The sequence below is a fragment of the Zophobas morio genome, unplaced genomic scaffold (genome assembly GCF_036711695.1).
Source record: "Zophobas morio isolate AGI-343-1 ecotype UQ-CSIRO unplaced genomic scaffold, CSIRO_AGI_Zmor_V1 ptg000030l, whole genome shotgun sequence".
Lineage (NCBI taxonomy): Eukaryota > Metazoa > Arthropoda > Insecta > Coleoptera > Tenebrionidae > Zophobas > Zophobas morio.
Window position 1 is genome coordinate 2,065,251 of NW_026972135.1, and position 14,897 is coordinate 2,080,147.

General features: G+C 38.2%; 2 protein-coding genes across 2 annotated transcripts; both read right to left on the bottom strand.

Moving 5' to 3' along the window:
- Nucleotides 1-994: 994 nt before the first annotated feature.
- Nucleotides 995-6,484, bottom strand: LOC135137901 (uncharacterized). Its single transcript, XM_064067674.1, has 5 exons — nt 6,389-6,484; nt 5,978-6,097; nt 5,789-5,920; nt 5,611-5,733; nt 995-5,560 (listed from the first exon to the last, which is right to left on the bottom strand). Exons 1-5 carry the CDS (start codon nt 6,482-6,484, stop codon nt 1,196-1,198), a joined length of 4,836 nt encoding a protein of 1,611 aa, XP_063923744.1. The 3' UTR covers nt 995-1,195.
- A 1,151-nt stretch (nt 6,485-7,635) lies between these two features.
- LOC135137902 (uncharacterized) lies at nt 7,636-13,721 on the bottom strand. The gene is made up of 5 exons (XM_064067675.1): nt 13,644-13,721; nt 13,237-13,356; nt 13,057-13,179; nt 12,878-13,000; nt 7,636-12,827 (listed from the first exon to the last, which is right to left on the bottom strand). Exons 1-5 carry the CDS (start codon nt 13,719-13,721, stop codon nt 8,466-8,468), a joined length of 4,806 nt encoding a protein of 1,601 aa, XP_063923745.1. The 3' UTR covers nt 7,636-8,465.
- Between the last annotated feature and the right edge of the window lie 1,176 nt (nt 13,722-14,897).

Below are 14,897 nucleotides of genomic sequence, written 5' to 3' on the forward strand. Positions count from 1 at the left end.
TTGGAGGGGATAAGCAAATATATTTTGACTAAACATTTATTATGCTCTTTATAACGTTAAAACATCTGCAAGATTTCAAAGCATTCGGTTTTGTAGTTTCTGAGTAAATCAGTAAAATAAATTTACGCTTTCATTAATTTTTTTGAATCACCCTGTATATGCAAATCCAAAAAATATGAATGGAGTGATAGATCACAAGTACAGACTCATCATATTTTGTACATTTTAGATATGATTTATTCCACAAACTTTTGAGCTGACGTCATCAAGTTTTTGGAGGGGATAAGCAAATATTTTTTGACTAAATATTTATGATGCTCTTTATAGCCTTAAAACATCTGCAACATTTCAAAGCATTCTGGTTAGCAGATTAAAAATTAAATTTCAAAACGTTGTTTTATAATTTTGATTTTTTTTCCAAAAATCTGGAAGCTTCGGGTGAAAAGTCTATTCAGAGTTGTAAACTACATGTGTAGGACTATGTTATTTTATACAATTGAAAACCCATTTACTATGTACAATTTTGAAGTGACGTCATCGTATTAGTGGTGGGGATGACTAGACAAATTTTGGTTAGCGTTTTACCATCTACATGATATTCTTAATATAAGTACAAAATTTCACAACAATCGGTCGAGTACTTTCGGAGATTATCTGTCTAATAAAAATCCGGGACGGCAGACGGACAGACGGACAGACGGACGGACAGACGGACAGACGGACAGACGGACAGACAGACGGAAATGGGAGACCTATTTCTTCGTCTTCTAGGGGTCATGAAAGATCGAGAAAACGTAAAAGTAGAGAGTCGGCCGACGGATTCGATTACAATACTTCCTTTGCTTACGCTCGGGAAGTAATAATACAAACATGGTTTTATAGAGCGATGGACTTTCACAATAACTCTTGATTTCCCTTTTCAGTTCTTCATTTCTTGAACACCCTGTAAAGCTCACAAAGAGCTCTAGATCTGGTTTAGGATAACCGACGGAAATTATCACAATGATCTTATTTATGTTACAATCAAATTACAAACTATGACTTAAAGCCGAAACACAAAACACGAAATTGAATTTGTTTGATGAAAACTAAACTTCTTAGTTATAATTAAGTCGAAGCAGAAGCGTTTCGTCAGTCTATTGTCAACAAGCAAACCCAACTTATCACGTCCTTTGAGATCATTCCAGAAAATACTTTAACCAATGGAAATATTGAATGACTCATCTGTTAACTTATGGTTCAACTGTAACGACACCCTCGCACCCCTCGCCTCCAAAAACACCTCTATTTCCTTATGTTGCCTAAAAGACGCCGCACGCAGCGGCGTCCACCCATAATTATCAGCCCTATTGACTTCCGCCCCGCACTCCACCAAGTACTCCACGACATTCCCGCGTCCGTTTTCCGCAGCCGCGTAAAGCGGCGTCCGCCCCCCATCATCGGCGCAGTTAATCCCCGCCCCAAGCTCCACCAAGAACCTAACGATTCCTGCATGCCCATTAGCCGCAGCCCCAAAAAGGGGCGTACATCCATAAGTAAACGCCCGATCGAACTCGGCACCCGATCTCACCAAATACTCGACTGTTTTCCCGTGCCCCTTCTCACACGCCGCGTAAAGCGGCGACCGCCCACAATCGGCGCGGTTAATCTCCGCCCCGGAACGAACCAAACACTCGACCGTTTTCTTGTAGCCGTTGTAGGCAGCCGCGTAGAGCGGCGTCCAACCGTCGTTATCAGCACGGTCGATTTCAGCTCCGAATTTCAAAAGAAGTTCAACGATTTTCAGGTGGCCGTTTTCAGAAGCTGAGTGGAGAGGAGTGGAACCGTCATTGTCGGGGAAGTTGATTTTGGCGTTGGACTGTAGTAAATATAGGGTGGTTTTTAAGTGGCCGTTTTCGGACGAAGCGTGAAGTGGTGTCCGACCGTCATTATCAGGACGATTGACTTCGGCCCCGGATTTTACTAAGTAGGCGACGATTTTTTCGTGACCTTGGATAGAAGCTGCATGAAGAGGAGTCCTACCATGGTTGTCGGAACAATTGATTTTGGCCCCGGATTTTACTAAACTGTGGACTGTTTTTTGGTGGCCGTTTTCGGAAGAAGCATGAAGTGGTGTCCGACCGTCATCATCACCGTGGTTGATTTCGGCCCCACAAATCAATAAATAGTCGACGATTTTTTTGTAGCCGTTAGAGCACGCTATTATAAGAGGTGTAATATTGTCATCTGTCGTAACAAAATTGACTTCGCCGTAAGTAGGTAATTGTTCGTCGCTAAATACTTTAACCACGTCGTCGTACCCAAAGAGAGCAGAGTAATACAAAATATTAATTCTATCGAATTCGGAGTAAGGTTGATCTAACCTCAATTTTTGAAACTTCAGTAATTCTAATTCCACACCTAAACTTTCGCTAATCCTAGAATACCACAAAGGTGTCATTCCAAGTAGCCCATCCGGTTCGAAAACGTCGCACTTATTCATCAAATGTAGTACCCCATCTAAATACCCCCTTGTCTCTATCTCCCCACTTAAAGTATCATAGTCCTGAATAACAAACTTCTCACTAGTCACGCTTTCCGAAAAAACTATTTTTCTGACCAAGAGAAAAATAAAATAAGAGCAATTTCTGGGTACCTTGGACTTCGTCACCGCCAGACGAGACCGTCTTTGGCCCCACGAGCAAACCAAATGCAAGGCGCTTCTCCCACCCCCATCCTTCCGTCTCAACATTTCGTCGTCATAGTGTTTCAAAACGTCACAGTTTCTATACAAGACCGCAATATGAGCCGGAGAGTTTCGTGCTAGCAACATATCGAAGAAAAATCGGACGTTGTTGTACTTCTGATCAAAAAAATTATCCCTTGGTATGATCTCAAAATTTTTGGAAAAGTAAACCGCAACCAAATATTCGGCGAAAGAAGCGTGTAAAAACTGGGGAGTGTTGTTTACTAAACCCATTATAATACCAATGGAGGCACAATCATGAAAAACGTTATCTACATCCTCTAGATTGTTGACATCTGCACCTTCCGGAAATATCGCACCAAGTGCCAACTTTTCACAATACGCTAACAATGTTTTCTTATCTCTGTCGACGAGGCGCTTTAGATTGGGTTCTTGAACATCAATCGATAACTTATTCTGATAAAAAAGCTCAAACTTAGTGTCAATAAAGTAGTGATATAGATCAGTCAAAAGAAACGAATTATCGAGCAACTTTAGATATTTTTCCGTATTTTGGCGAATTATTTCCGTGAGCATGAAAATCTGGAGCGGGATTCCCAAAATATCTACATGTTTGATGAAAGCAAAACTCGACTTGACTTTGTCAATAGCTGCTTCTACGTCGTCTGACATGTTATCAAGACGCGTCCGAAGATAATCTTCTTGTTCGCGTTCGTTGAACTGGTTTATACTCACCGAGAGCACGCGGAACTTTTTTTCAAAAAAAGATTTCAGATGTCGTCTACAGGTGACCCACTGGGTGAAACCTTGGTCCGACAACTGGACAATCAAAGTCGAAACGGAGTCTAAATACTTGGTCAAAATTTCATCAAGCGCGTCCCAAACGTAGAAAACACGATTTTGCTTGACACACATTCTGAAATACGCTTTGTCTAGCCGGTCTAGATGGTGATATTTTTCGTCTAAAATAAACGTTTCGAAAGAGTTTAGATAATTACGGTCTTTTGATTGTTTGAAGAATAAATTGACTTCTTGGGGGGTGACGATTACCGTCCAGTAGTCACAAGGACACTTGTTTTTCAAGCTTTTCGTTAATTCAGTTTTACCCATTCCCGGATCGCCTATCACTAAATTAATGGTCTTGGTGAAGTCGAACGACCAAAATTCGGTTTCGTTTCTGGAATGACCACCCAATTTATAATTGTGCAAGTCACTAATGTCGCCTCTGCTTCGCACCCATTCTAGATTCTTGTTACTAAGAAATTTAAAATAGTGGACTGTTTTTGGTTGGAGTGTTTCGGAGCAAACTTTGTCAAACTCAGACTGGCTACATCTATTTTTGCTGACGACGAAAATGGGCACCAACAAGGTTCGATGGTTCGGACTGTCCAAAAAATCGTCGATTTCTGTCAAGCTATGTTTACTACTGGGTCGCTTCACTTCCTCGGGATGATCTTCACAATTGAGAATAATGACAGTGTTGTTGCTAACGTTATTTAAATACTTGATGTCGATGATGTTTAGGGACAAACTTCGTTCTATGTACGGAATGGGAAGAGTTTCCTTGTCACCGTCAATCAAGCGTGGTCCATCTAGCATTTCTAGGAGGTTATTCAAGGTTATATGTCTCAAAAAATCTTCGTTGCTTCCAAAAGCTTCCACCAGAGTTAGTGTTGCTTTGCCTTGCAACGAAATGGTAAAATTTTGCGTCACTTTGTTATACAATTCTGGCTTTAACTTCAAACTGAGCAGGCTCTGGAACACTGTATAATATCTCATCCATATCTTTCTTTTTCCATCACCAAGCAGAATGAATTTAGCATCAGAACACAGACGAATGGCTCTTGACATATTGACATGTTCGTTGACAATTAGGGGAGTTTTATTCATCAACCATAACAATTGTGCCAATATTTTTCCATCTATGTCTTCTAGCTTGTTGATGTAGTTGGAAGATAGACCGTAGGTGGATCTCAGCTTATTTAATTCGTCTAAATCTATAGTGTCAGTCGCGTCTCCCCACAACTGTCTAACTACCTCACCGCCACTTTTTTGCACCAAAGTCAAATCAAAGGAAAAAATAGCATCCCGAAGGACTCTCATTTTGTCGGTGACCTGACCAAAAACCAAACACTCGATTTGGGGCGACAAAATCCCTAAAGCAATAGTCCGTTGCATCCTATTTTTATCCAACTTGTCTTTATTCCCATCTTCCAGACTCCACTCCGAGACGATCTTGAAGTACTTCTCAAACGTTTCCTCCTTGGCACCAAACATCCTCATGAACTTATTCACCGTGGACACTCTAAGCGTCTCCAAACGCTCCTGGTCAGTATAAAGACAAAACTGCTCGAAAAACGCCCCATATTCCTGGATTTTTCCAACATTCTCCTCGTCTTCCACAATCCGAAAAATGTAGCAGCAATTTTCTTTGTCCGACATTCTTAAACTCTCGTCAGCAACCACCACTTTCACAACCTCCAGAAAAAAATTTTCTCCTTCGAGTTTGAATTTAGGTTTTTCTGGTTGGAACTCGTGGGTGGTGAACAAAACAAACCGGTGTGCTTTGTGCTGGATTTTCCGGGTGGTGTTGAAGTACTTGATTAGGCTGAAGTCCCCGGTTTTGCGTGCCAGTTGTTTTAGGGTTATGCGGCGCCGGTCGCTGTGTTTTAGCTGCACGGCTCGGGTTTTGAAGCCCCGGGAGGTTCTAGTTTCGATCACTACGTCGTCGAAGTCTCCGAAGTTGTCGGCGTTTGAGGAAATTTGGAAGTCTTGGGTTTCGTGGTCGTTCAGAAGGTTTAGAATGATGTTAGAGATTATCGTGTCTTCGTATGGTTTTCCCATGTCGCGGGTTCCTGGTCGTCTTCGGAAGGTCTAAATGAGAGTTAGACAAACAAGTTCACAACTATATCGTCTAAACTTACCTTTTCCCAAGAATAATTTTCTGTTGTTTCTTTTTCATTCTCGAGTTTCGTCGTTTGGTGGACGCTTTCTTCTATAATTTCTTCAGTTTGTTGATTGGGTCCGAAAATGTTGGCTTGACTCTTCTATCAAAAAATAGTTTCTTGAAATTTATTTATTTGAATATTTTTTCAAAATTACCTCTGATGAGCAACCGGGGTCTGATGGGTCGTCGGTACCCTTTATCAACTCTGTAACAATTTTTCCCGGTTTTTCAATTTGTTCCTCCGCTTGTCTAACTTCACTTTGATTTTCTGTTTCCGTGAGATTTTTCTGCACAAAAAAGAAAATAATTATTATTGAGGTTTATCGAAACCGGAATAAATTTACCCGAGCTGTTGGCTCATCTGCCTCTGTACCTGGTGGCCTCTGGTGTTCAGTTTTGTCTTTTGATTCTTTTTTGTCATGATAGATAACAATTTGATCTTTCGTCATAACTCCTGGTTTTGTCTTTTGGACAAAAAAAAAAACAGATAATAAATTTAAATTACACAATCACGCTAAGGTTCTCATTGGCTGCCACTCCAACATTGCTTCTACGACAAGCGAAATGCGTAAAGAGCTGCAGTTCCACTCCACCCGAGACGAGAGGATTAAGTAAGCTTATGAATTGCGCTTACGGTCGCAGCCAGGATTACTCAAATTAAGCTAGTTTCTATGAGAAGGAGAAGACGAAAATTGGTAAAAAAAGGTAATTCTTAGTTCATTATAACTATCAGATGTAACGAAATTTCAACTTACCTGACATTGAGTAGATGTCTTTTTAAAAACAACGAAGAACAATAACGGCTTCTTACTAATAGATAAGAGAGAGCATTCGGAATTTAGCAATCTCATAATCAGATCAGATAATCATTACTTACTGACGCTTTTACGACTGATGCAGTTACCTTTTAATATATTTAGTATCAAAAATGTGGAGTTATCTTATTGTTCACATATCAAAAAAAGATGCTACATTGTAGTGGCACTTAAATACTTCCCTTATCTTTTGAACGTCAAAATCGTTTATCCGGTAACGAAAAAATATTTTTTAATACTTTAGAAACGCATCTAGATGAACTTAATACCATAATAATTGTAAAGATAATAAAAATAATCTGAGTATTTTTATCAATGTGAAATTTTAATTTTGTAATTTTCCATTTTTGAGTTACTGGATTTTAAAATTTCTGATTCATCCGATTTTTCAATTTTTCCATTTTTAATTTTTCTACTTTTAATTTTTCAATTTATCGATATATGAATTTTTCAATTTTTCGATCTTCCAGTAATATTTGGGTTTTCCAATTTTTCGATTAGATTCGTCTTTCGGTCTTTCCAATTTTTCGAGTCATTAATTTTTTTAATTTTTTCGACATTTAAATTTCTCGATTTTGGTTTTTCAGTGCTTCAACTATTCGTTTCTTCACTTCTTCGATCGGCAATTTTTTAGTTTTTCGATTTTTTGTATCAAAAATTTGAAAAAATTGCAAAATTGTAAAATCGAAAAATTTAAATGGAAAAACGAAAATGTATAAAGTGAAAACTAAACAATCTAAAAATTGGAAATCAAGAACTTAAAAGTGAAAGAACGAGAAACTCAAAATCGAAAGATTAAAATCAAAAAGTGCAAAATCGAAAAAACAAAATGTGTATTGTAAAATAGAAATAAGGAAAATTAAAAAAATCAGAAAATCGTATCTTAGCACAATTGAAAAATTTAAAAATCGGAAAACCGAAAAATCTCAGATTGAAAATTTCAAAAATTGAATAAAGAGAAATTACAAAGTCTAAAGAAACATCGAAAAACTAAAGGAAATGAAAGAACGAAAAATTGAAAAATTTGGAAGAAAATGAAATGAAAAAACAAAAAATTGTGGTGTCATAAATTGGTGGAAAGTAAATAAATCCAGATTTTTCGAAAAATTAAAAAATGTATTATACGTATTATATATTATTATTATAAAGTTACATAAACATATGTAAAAAAACAGTTGTGTCAAATGGAGTGAGTAGTTCACTAAAATAAATTCCATTATTCATTAATTTTGAACCACCTGAACTGAATAAGATGTGATTCTAGAAACTACGAGATCAGTGGTAAACCACAAGTTTAGAGTCATAATATTCTGCATATTTCAGGAAGCATTTATTAGACAAAGTTTTAAGATGACGTCATCAATTTCCTGGGAGGGGATAAACGAATAAATTTTGATTAACGATTTACCACGGTTACGATAACTTTCAAACGTATCCAAGATTTTAGAGCATCCGGTTTTTCAGTTTCAAAGCAATTTTGATTTTTCTTTTCAAAAAATCTAGACGTCTAGGGTGAAAATTCAAGACGGATTCATACACCAAAAGTACAGGAGTATCTTATTTTATAAAATTAAAAAATATACGTATATTATTGTGAAATTAGCTTACTCTCAGGAAGTAAAAATATACTTTCATTCATAGTAGTGAAACAAACTTCAAACAACTTCATTTCAACATAAAAATAATACAAACATGGTTTTATAGAGCGATGAACTTTCACAATAATTCTTGATTTCCCTTTTCAGTTCCTCGTTTCTTGAACACCCTGTAAAGCTCACAAAGAGTTCTAGATCCGGTTTAGGATAACCGACGGAAATTATCACAGTGATTTTATTTATGTTACAATCAAATTACAAACTATGACTTAAAGCCGAAACACAAAACACGAAATTGAATTTGTTTGAAGAAAACTAAACTTCTTAGCTATAATTAAGTCGAAGCAGAAGCGTTTCGTCAGTCTAGTGTCAACAAGCAAACCCAACCTATCACACCCTTTGAGATCATTCCAGAAAATACTTTAACCAATGGAAATATTCAATGACTCATCACTTAACTTATGGTTCAACTGTAACGACACCCTCGCTCCCCTCGACTCCAAAAACACCTCTATTTCCGTATGTTTCCTAAAAGACGCCGCACGCCGCGGCGTCCACCCATAATTATCAGCCCTATTGACTTCCGCCCCGCACTCCACCAAGTACTCCACGACATTCCTGCGTCCGTTTTCCGCAGCCGCGTAAAGCGGCGTCCGCCCCCCATCATCGGCGCAGTTAATCCCCGCCCCAAGCTCCACCAAGAACCTAACGATTCCTGCATGCCCATTAGCCGCAGCCCCAAAAAGGGGCGTACATCCATAAGTAGACGCCCGATCGAACTCGGCACCCGATCTCACCAAATACTCGACCGTTTTTCCGTGCCCCTTCTCACACGCCGCGTAAAGCGGCGACCGCCCACAATCGGCGCGGTTAATCTCCGCCCCGGAACGAACCAAACACTCGACCGTTTTCTTGTAGCCGTTGTAGGCAGCCGCGTAGAGCGGCGTCCAACCGTCGTTATCAGCACGGTCGATTTCAGCTCCGAATTTCAAAAGAAGTTCAACGATTTTCAGGTGGCCGTTTTCAGAAGCTGAGTGGAGAGGAGTGGAACCGTCATTGTCGGGGAAGTTGATTTTGGCGTTGGAATTTAGTAAATATAGGGTGGTTTTTAAGTGGCCGTTTTCGGACGAAGCGTGAAGTGGTGTCCGACCGTCATTATCAGGACGATTGACTTCGGCGCCGGATTTTACTAAGTAGGCGACGATTTTTTCGTGACCTTGGGTAGAAGCTGCATGAAGAGGAGTCCGACCATGGTTGTCGCAACAATTGATTTTGGCCCCGGATTTTACTAAACTGTGGACTGTTTTTTGGTGGCCGTTTTCGGAAGAAGCGTGAAGTGGTGTCCGACCGTCATCATCACCGTGGTTGATTTCGGCCCCACAAATCAATAAATAGTCGACGATTTTTTTGTAGCCGTTAGAGCACGCTATTATAAGAGGTGTAATATTGTCATCTGTCGTAACAAAATTGACTTCGCCGTAAGTAGGTAATTGTTCGTCGCTAAATACTTTAACCACGTCGTCGTACCCAAAGAGAGCAGAATAATACAAAATATTAATTCTATCGAATTCGGAGTAAGGTTGATCTAACCTCAATTTTTGAAACTTCAGTAATTCTAATTCCACACCTAAACTTTCGCTAATCCTAGAATACCACAAAGGTGTCATTCCAAGTAGCCCATCCGGTTCGAAAACGTCGCACTTATTCATCAAATGTAGTACCCCATCTAAATACCCCCTTGTCTCTATCTCCCCACTTAAAGTATCATAGTCCTGAATAACAAACTTCTCACTAGTCACGTTTTCCGAAAAAACTATTTTTTTGACCAAAAGAAAAATAAAATAAGAGCAATTTCTGGGTACCTTGGACTTCGTCACCGCCAGACGAGACCGTCTTTGACCCCACGAACAAACCAAATGCAAGGCGCTTCTCCCACCCCCATCCTTCCGTCTCAACATTTCGTCGTCATAGTGTTTCAAAACGTCACAGTTTCTATACAAGACCGCAATATGAGCCGGAGAGTTTCGTGCTAGCAACATATCAAAGAAAAATCGGACGTTGTTGTACTTCTGATCAAAAAAAGTATCCCTTGGTATGATCTCAAAATTTTTGGAAAAGTAAACTGCAACCAAATATTCGGCGAAAGAAGCGTGTAAAAACTGGGGGGTGTTGTTTACTAAACCCGTTATAATACCAATGGAGGCACAATCATGAAGAACGTTATCTACATCGTCTAGATTGTTGACATCTGCACCTTCCGGAAATATCGCACCAAGTGCCAACTTTTCACAATACGCTAACAATGTTTTCTTGTCTCTGTCGACGAGGCGCTTCAGATTGGGTTCCTGAACATCAATTGATAACTTATTCTGATAAAAAAGCTCAAACTTAGTGTCAATAAAGTAGTGATATAGATCAGTCAAAAGGAACGAATTATCGAGCAACTTTAGATATTTTTCCGTATTTTGGCGAATTATTTCCGTGAGCATGAAAATCTGGAGCGGGATTCCCAAAATATCTACATGTTTGATGAAAGCAAAATTCGACTTGACTTTGTCAATAGCTGCTTCTACATCGTCTGACATGTTGTCAAGACGCGTCCGAAGATAATCTTCCTGTTCGCGTTCGTTGAACTGGTTTATACTCACCGAGAGCACGCGGAACTTTTTTTCTAAAAAAGATTTCAGATGTCGTCTACAGGTGACCCACTGGGTGAAACCTTGGTCCGACAACTGGACAATCAAAGTCGAAACGGAGTCTAAATACTTGGTCAAAATTTCATCAAGCGCGTCCCAAACGTAGAAAACACGATTTTGCTTGACACACATTCTGAAATACGCTTTGTCTAGCCGGTCTAGATGGTGATATTTTTCGTCTAAAATAAACGTTTGGAAAGAATTTAGATAATTACGGTCTTTTGATTGTTTGTAGAATAAATTGACTTCTTGGGGGGTGACGATTACCGTCCAGTAGTCACAAGGACACTTGTTTTTCAAGCTTTTAGTTAATTCAGTTTTCCCCATCCCCGGATCGCCTATCACTAAATTAATGGTCTTGATGAAGTCGAACGACCAAAATTCGGTTTCGTTTCTAGAATGACCACCCAATTTATAATTGTGCAACTCACTAATATCGCCTCTGCTTCGCACCCATTCTAGATTCTTGTTACTAAGAAATTTAAAATAGTGGACTGTTTTTGGTTGCAGTGTTTCGGAGCAAACTTTGTCAAACTCAGACTGGCTACATCTATTTTTGCTGACGACGAAAATGGGCACCAACAAGGTTCGATGGTTCGGGCTGTCCAAAAAATCGTCGATTTCTGTCAAGCTATGTTTACTGGGTCGCTTCACTTCCTCGGGATGGTCTTCACAATTGAGAATAATGACAGTGTTGTTGCTAACGTGATTTAAATACTTGATGTCGATGATGTTTAGGGACACACTTCGTTCTATGTACGGAATGGGAAGAGTTTCCTTGTCACCGCCAATCAAGCGTGGCCCATTTAGCATTTCTAGAAGGTTATTCAAGGTTAGATGTCTCAAAAAATCTTCGTTGCTTCCAAAAGCTTCCACCAGAGTTAGTGTTGCTTTGCCTTGCAACGAAATGGTAAAATTTTGCGTCACTTTGTTATACAAATCTGACTTTAACTTCAAACTGAGCAGGCTCTGGAACACTGTATAATATTTCATCCATATCTTTCTTTTTCCATCACCAAGCAGAATGAATTTAGCATCAGAACATAGACGAATGGCTCTTGACATATTGACATGTTCGTTGACAATTAGGGGAGTTTTATTCATCAACCATAACAATTGTGCCAATATTTTTCCATCTATGTCTTCTAGCTTGTTGATGTAGTTGGAAGATAGACCGTAGGTGGACCTTAGCTTATTTAATTCGTTTAAATCTATAGTGTCAGCCGCGTCTCCCCACAACCGTCTAACAACCTCACCGCTACTTTTTTGCACCAAAGTCAAATCAAAGGGAAAAATAGCATCCCGAAGGACTCTCATTTTGTCGGTGACCTGACCAAAAACCAAACACTCGATTTGGGGCGACAAAATCCCTAAAGCAATAGTTCGTTGCATCCTATTTTTATCCAACTTATCTTTAATCCCATCTTCCAGACTCCACTCCGAGACGATCTTGAAGTACTTCTCAAACGCTTCCTCCTTGGCACCAAACATCCTCATGAACTTATTCACCGTGGACACTCTAAGCGTCTCCAAACGCTCCTGGTCAGTATAAAGACAAAACTGCTCGAAAAACGCCCCATATTCCTGGATTTTTCCAACATTCTCCTCGTCTTCCACAATCCGAAAAATGTAGCAGCAATTTTCTTTGTCCGACATTCTTAAACTCTCGTCAGCAACCACCACTTTCACAAACTCCAGAAAAAAATTTTCCCCTTCGAGTTTGAATTTAGGTTTTTCTGGTTGGAACTCGTGGGTGGTGAACAAAACAAACCGGTGTGCTTTGTGCTGGATTTTCCGGGTGGTGTTGAAGTACTTGATTAGGCTGAAGTCCCCGGTTTTGCGTGCCAGTTGTTTTAGGGTTAGGCGGCGCCGGTCGCTGTGTTTTAGCTGCACGGCTCGGGTTTTGAAGCCCCGGGAGGTTCTAGTTTCGATCACTACGTCGTCGAAGTCTCCGAAGTTGTCGGTGTTTGAGGAAATTTGGAAGTCTTGGATTTCGTGGTCGTTTAGAAGGTTTAGAATGATGTTAGAGATTATCGTGTCTTCGTATGGTTTTCCCATGTCGCGGGTTCCTGGTCGTCTTCGGAAGGTCTAAATGAGAGTTAGACAAACAAGTTCACAACTATATCGTCTAAACTTACCTTTTCCCAAGAATAATTTTCTGTTGTTTCTTTTTCATTCTCTAGTTTCGTCTTTTGGTGGACGCTTTCTTCTACAATTTCTTCAGTTTGTTGATTGGGTCCGAAAATGTTGGCTTGACTCTTCTATCAAAAAATAGTTTCTTCAAAGTTATTTATTTGAATTTTTTTGTCAAAATTACCTCTGATGAGCGACCGGGGTCTGATGGGTCGTCGGTACCCTTTATCGAGTCTTTACTTTGGTCTGTAACAATTTTTTTTTCTTGTCTAACTTCACTTTGATTTTCTGTTTCCGTGAGATTTTTCTGCACAAAAAAGAAAATAATTATTATTGAGGTTTATCGAAACGGGAATAAATTTACCTGAGCTGTTGGCTCCTCTGCCTCTGTACCTGGTAACCTCTGGTGTTCAGTTTTGTCTTTTGATTCTTTTTTGTCATGATAGATAACAATTTGATCTTTCGTCATAACTCCTGGTTTTGTCTTTTGGACAAAAAAACAGATAATAAATTTAAATTACACAATCACGCTAAGGTTCTCATTGGCTGCCACCCCAACATTGCTTCTACGACAAGCGGAATGCGTAGAGATCTGCAGTTCCACTCCACCCGAGACGAGAGGATTAAGTGGGCTTATGAATTGCGCTTACGGTCGCAGCCAGGATTACTCATATTAAGCTCGTTTCTATGCGAAGGAGAAGACGAAAATTGGTAAAAAAAGGTAATTCTTAGTTCATTATAACTATTAGATGTAGCGAAAGTTCAACTTACCTGACATTGAGTAGATGTCTTTTTAAAAACAACGAAGAACAATAACGGCTTCTTACTAATAGATAAGAGAGAGAGCATTCGGAATTTAGCAATCTCATAATCAGATCAGATAATCATTAAGTACTTACTGACGCTTTTACGACTGATGCAGTTACCTTTTAATATATTTAGTATCAAAAATGTGGAGTTATCTTATTGTTCACATATAAAAAAAGATGCTACATTGTAGTGGCACTTAAATACTTCCCTTATCTTTTGAACGTCAAAATCGTTCATCCGGTAACGAAAAAATATGTTTTAATACTTTAGAAACGCATCTAGATGAACTTAATACCATAATAATTGTAAAGATAATAAAAATAATCTGAGTATTTTTATCAATGTGAAATTTTAATTTTATAATTTTCCATTTTTGAGTTACTGGATTTTAAAATTTCTGATTCATCCGATTTTTCAATTTTTCCATTTTTAATTTTTCTACTTTTAATTTTTCAATTTATCGATATATTAATTTTTCAATTTTTCGATCTTCCAGTAATATTTGGGTTTTCCAATTTTTCGATTCGATTCGTCTTTCGGTCTTTCCAATTTTTCGAGTCATTAATTTTTTTAATTTTTTCGACATTTAAGTTTCTCGATTTTGGTTTTTCAGTGCTTCAACTATTCGTTTCTTCACTTCTTCGATCGGAAATTTTTTAGTTTTTCGATTTTTTGTATCAAAAATTTGAAAAAATTGCAAAATTGTAAAATCGAAAAATTTAAATGGAAAAACGAAAATGTATAAAGTGAAAACTAAACAATCTAAAAATTGGAAATCAAGAACTTAAAAGTGAAAGAACGAGAAACTCAAAATCGAAAGATTAAAATCAAAAAGTGCAAAATCGAAAAAACAAAATGTGTATTGTAAAATGGAAATAAGGAAAATTAAAAAAATCAGAAAATCGTATCTTAGCACAATTGAAAAATTTAAAAATCGGAAAACCGAAAAATCTCAGATTGAAAATTTCAAAAATTGAATAAAGAGAAATTACAAAGTCTAAAGAAACATGGAAAAACTAAAGGAAATGAAACAACGAAAAATTGAAAAATTTGGAAGAAAATGAAATGAAAAAACAAAAAATTGTGGTCGAAAGTAAATAAATCCAGATTTTTCGAAAAATTAAAAAAATTATTATACGTATTATATATTATTATTATAAACTAACACAAACATATGTACGTAATATTAACATAAATGTAAAGAAGCATTACAAA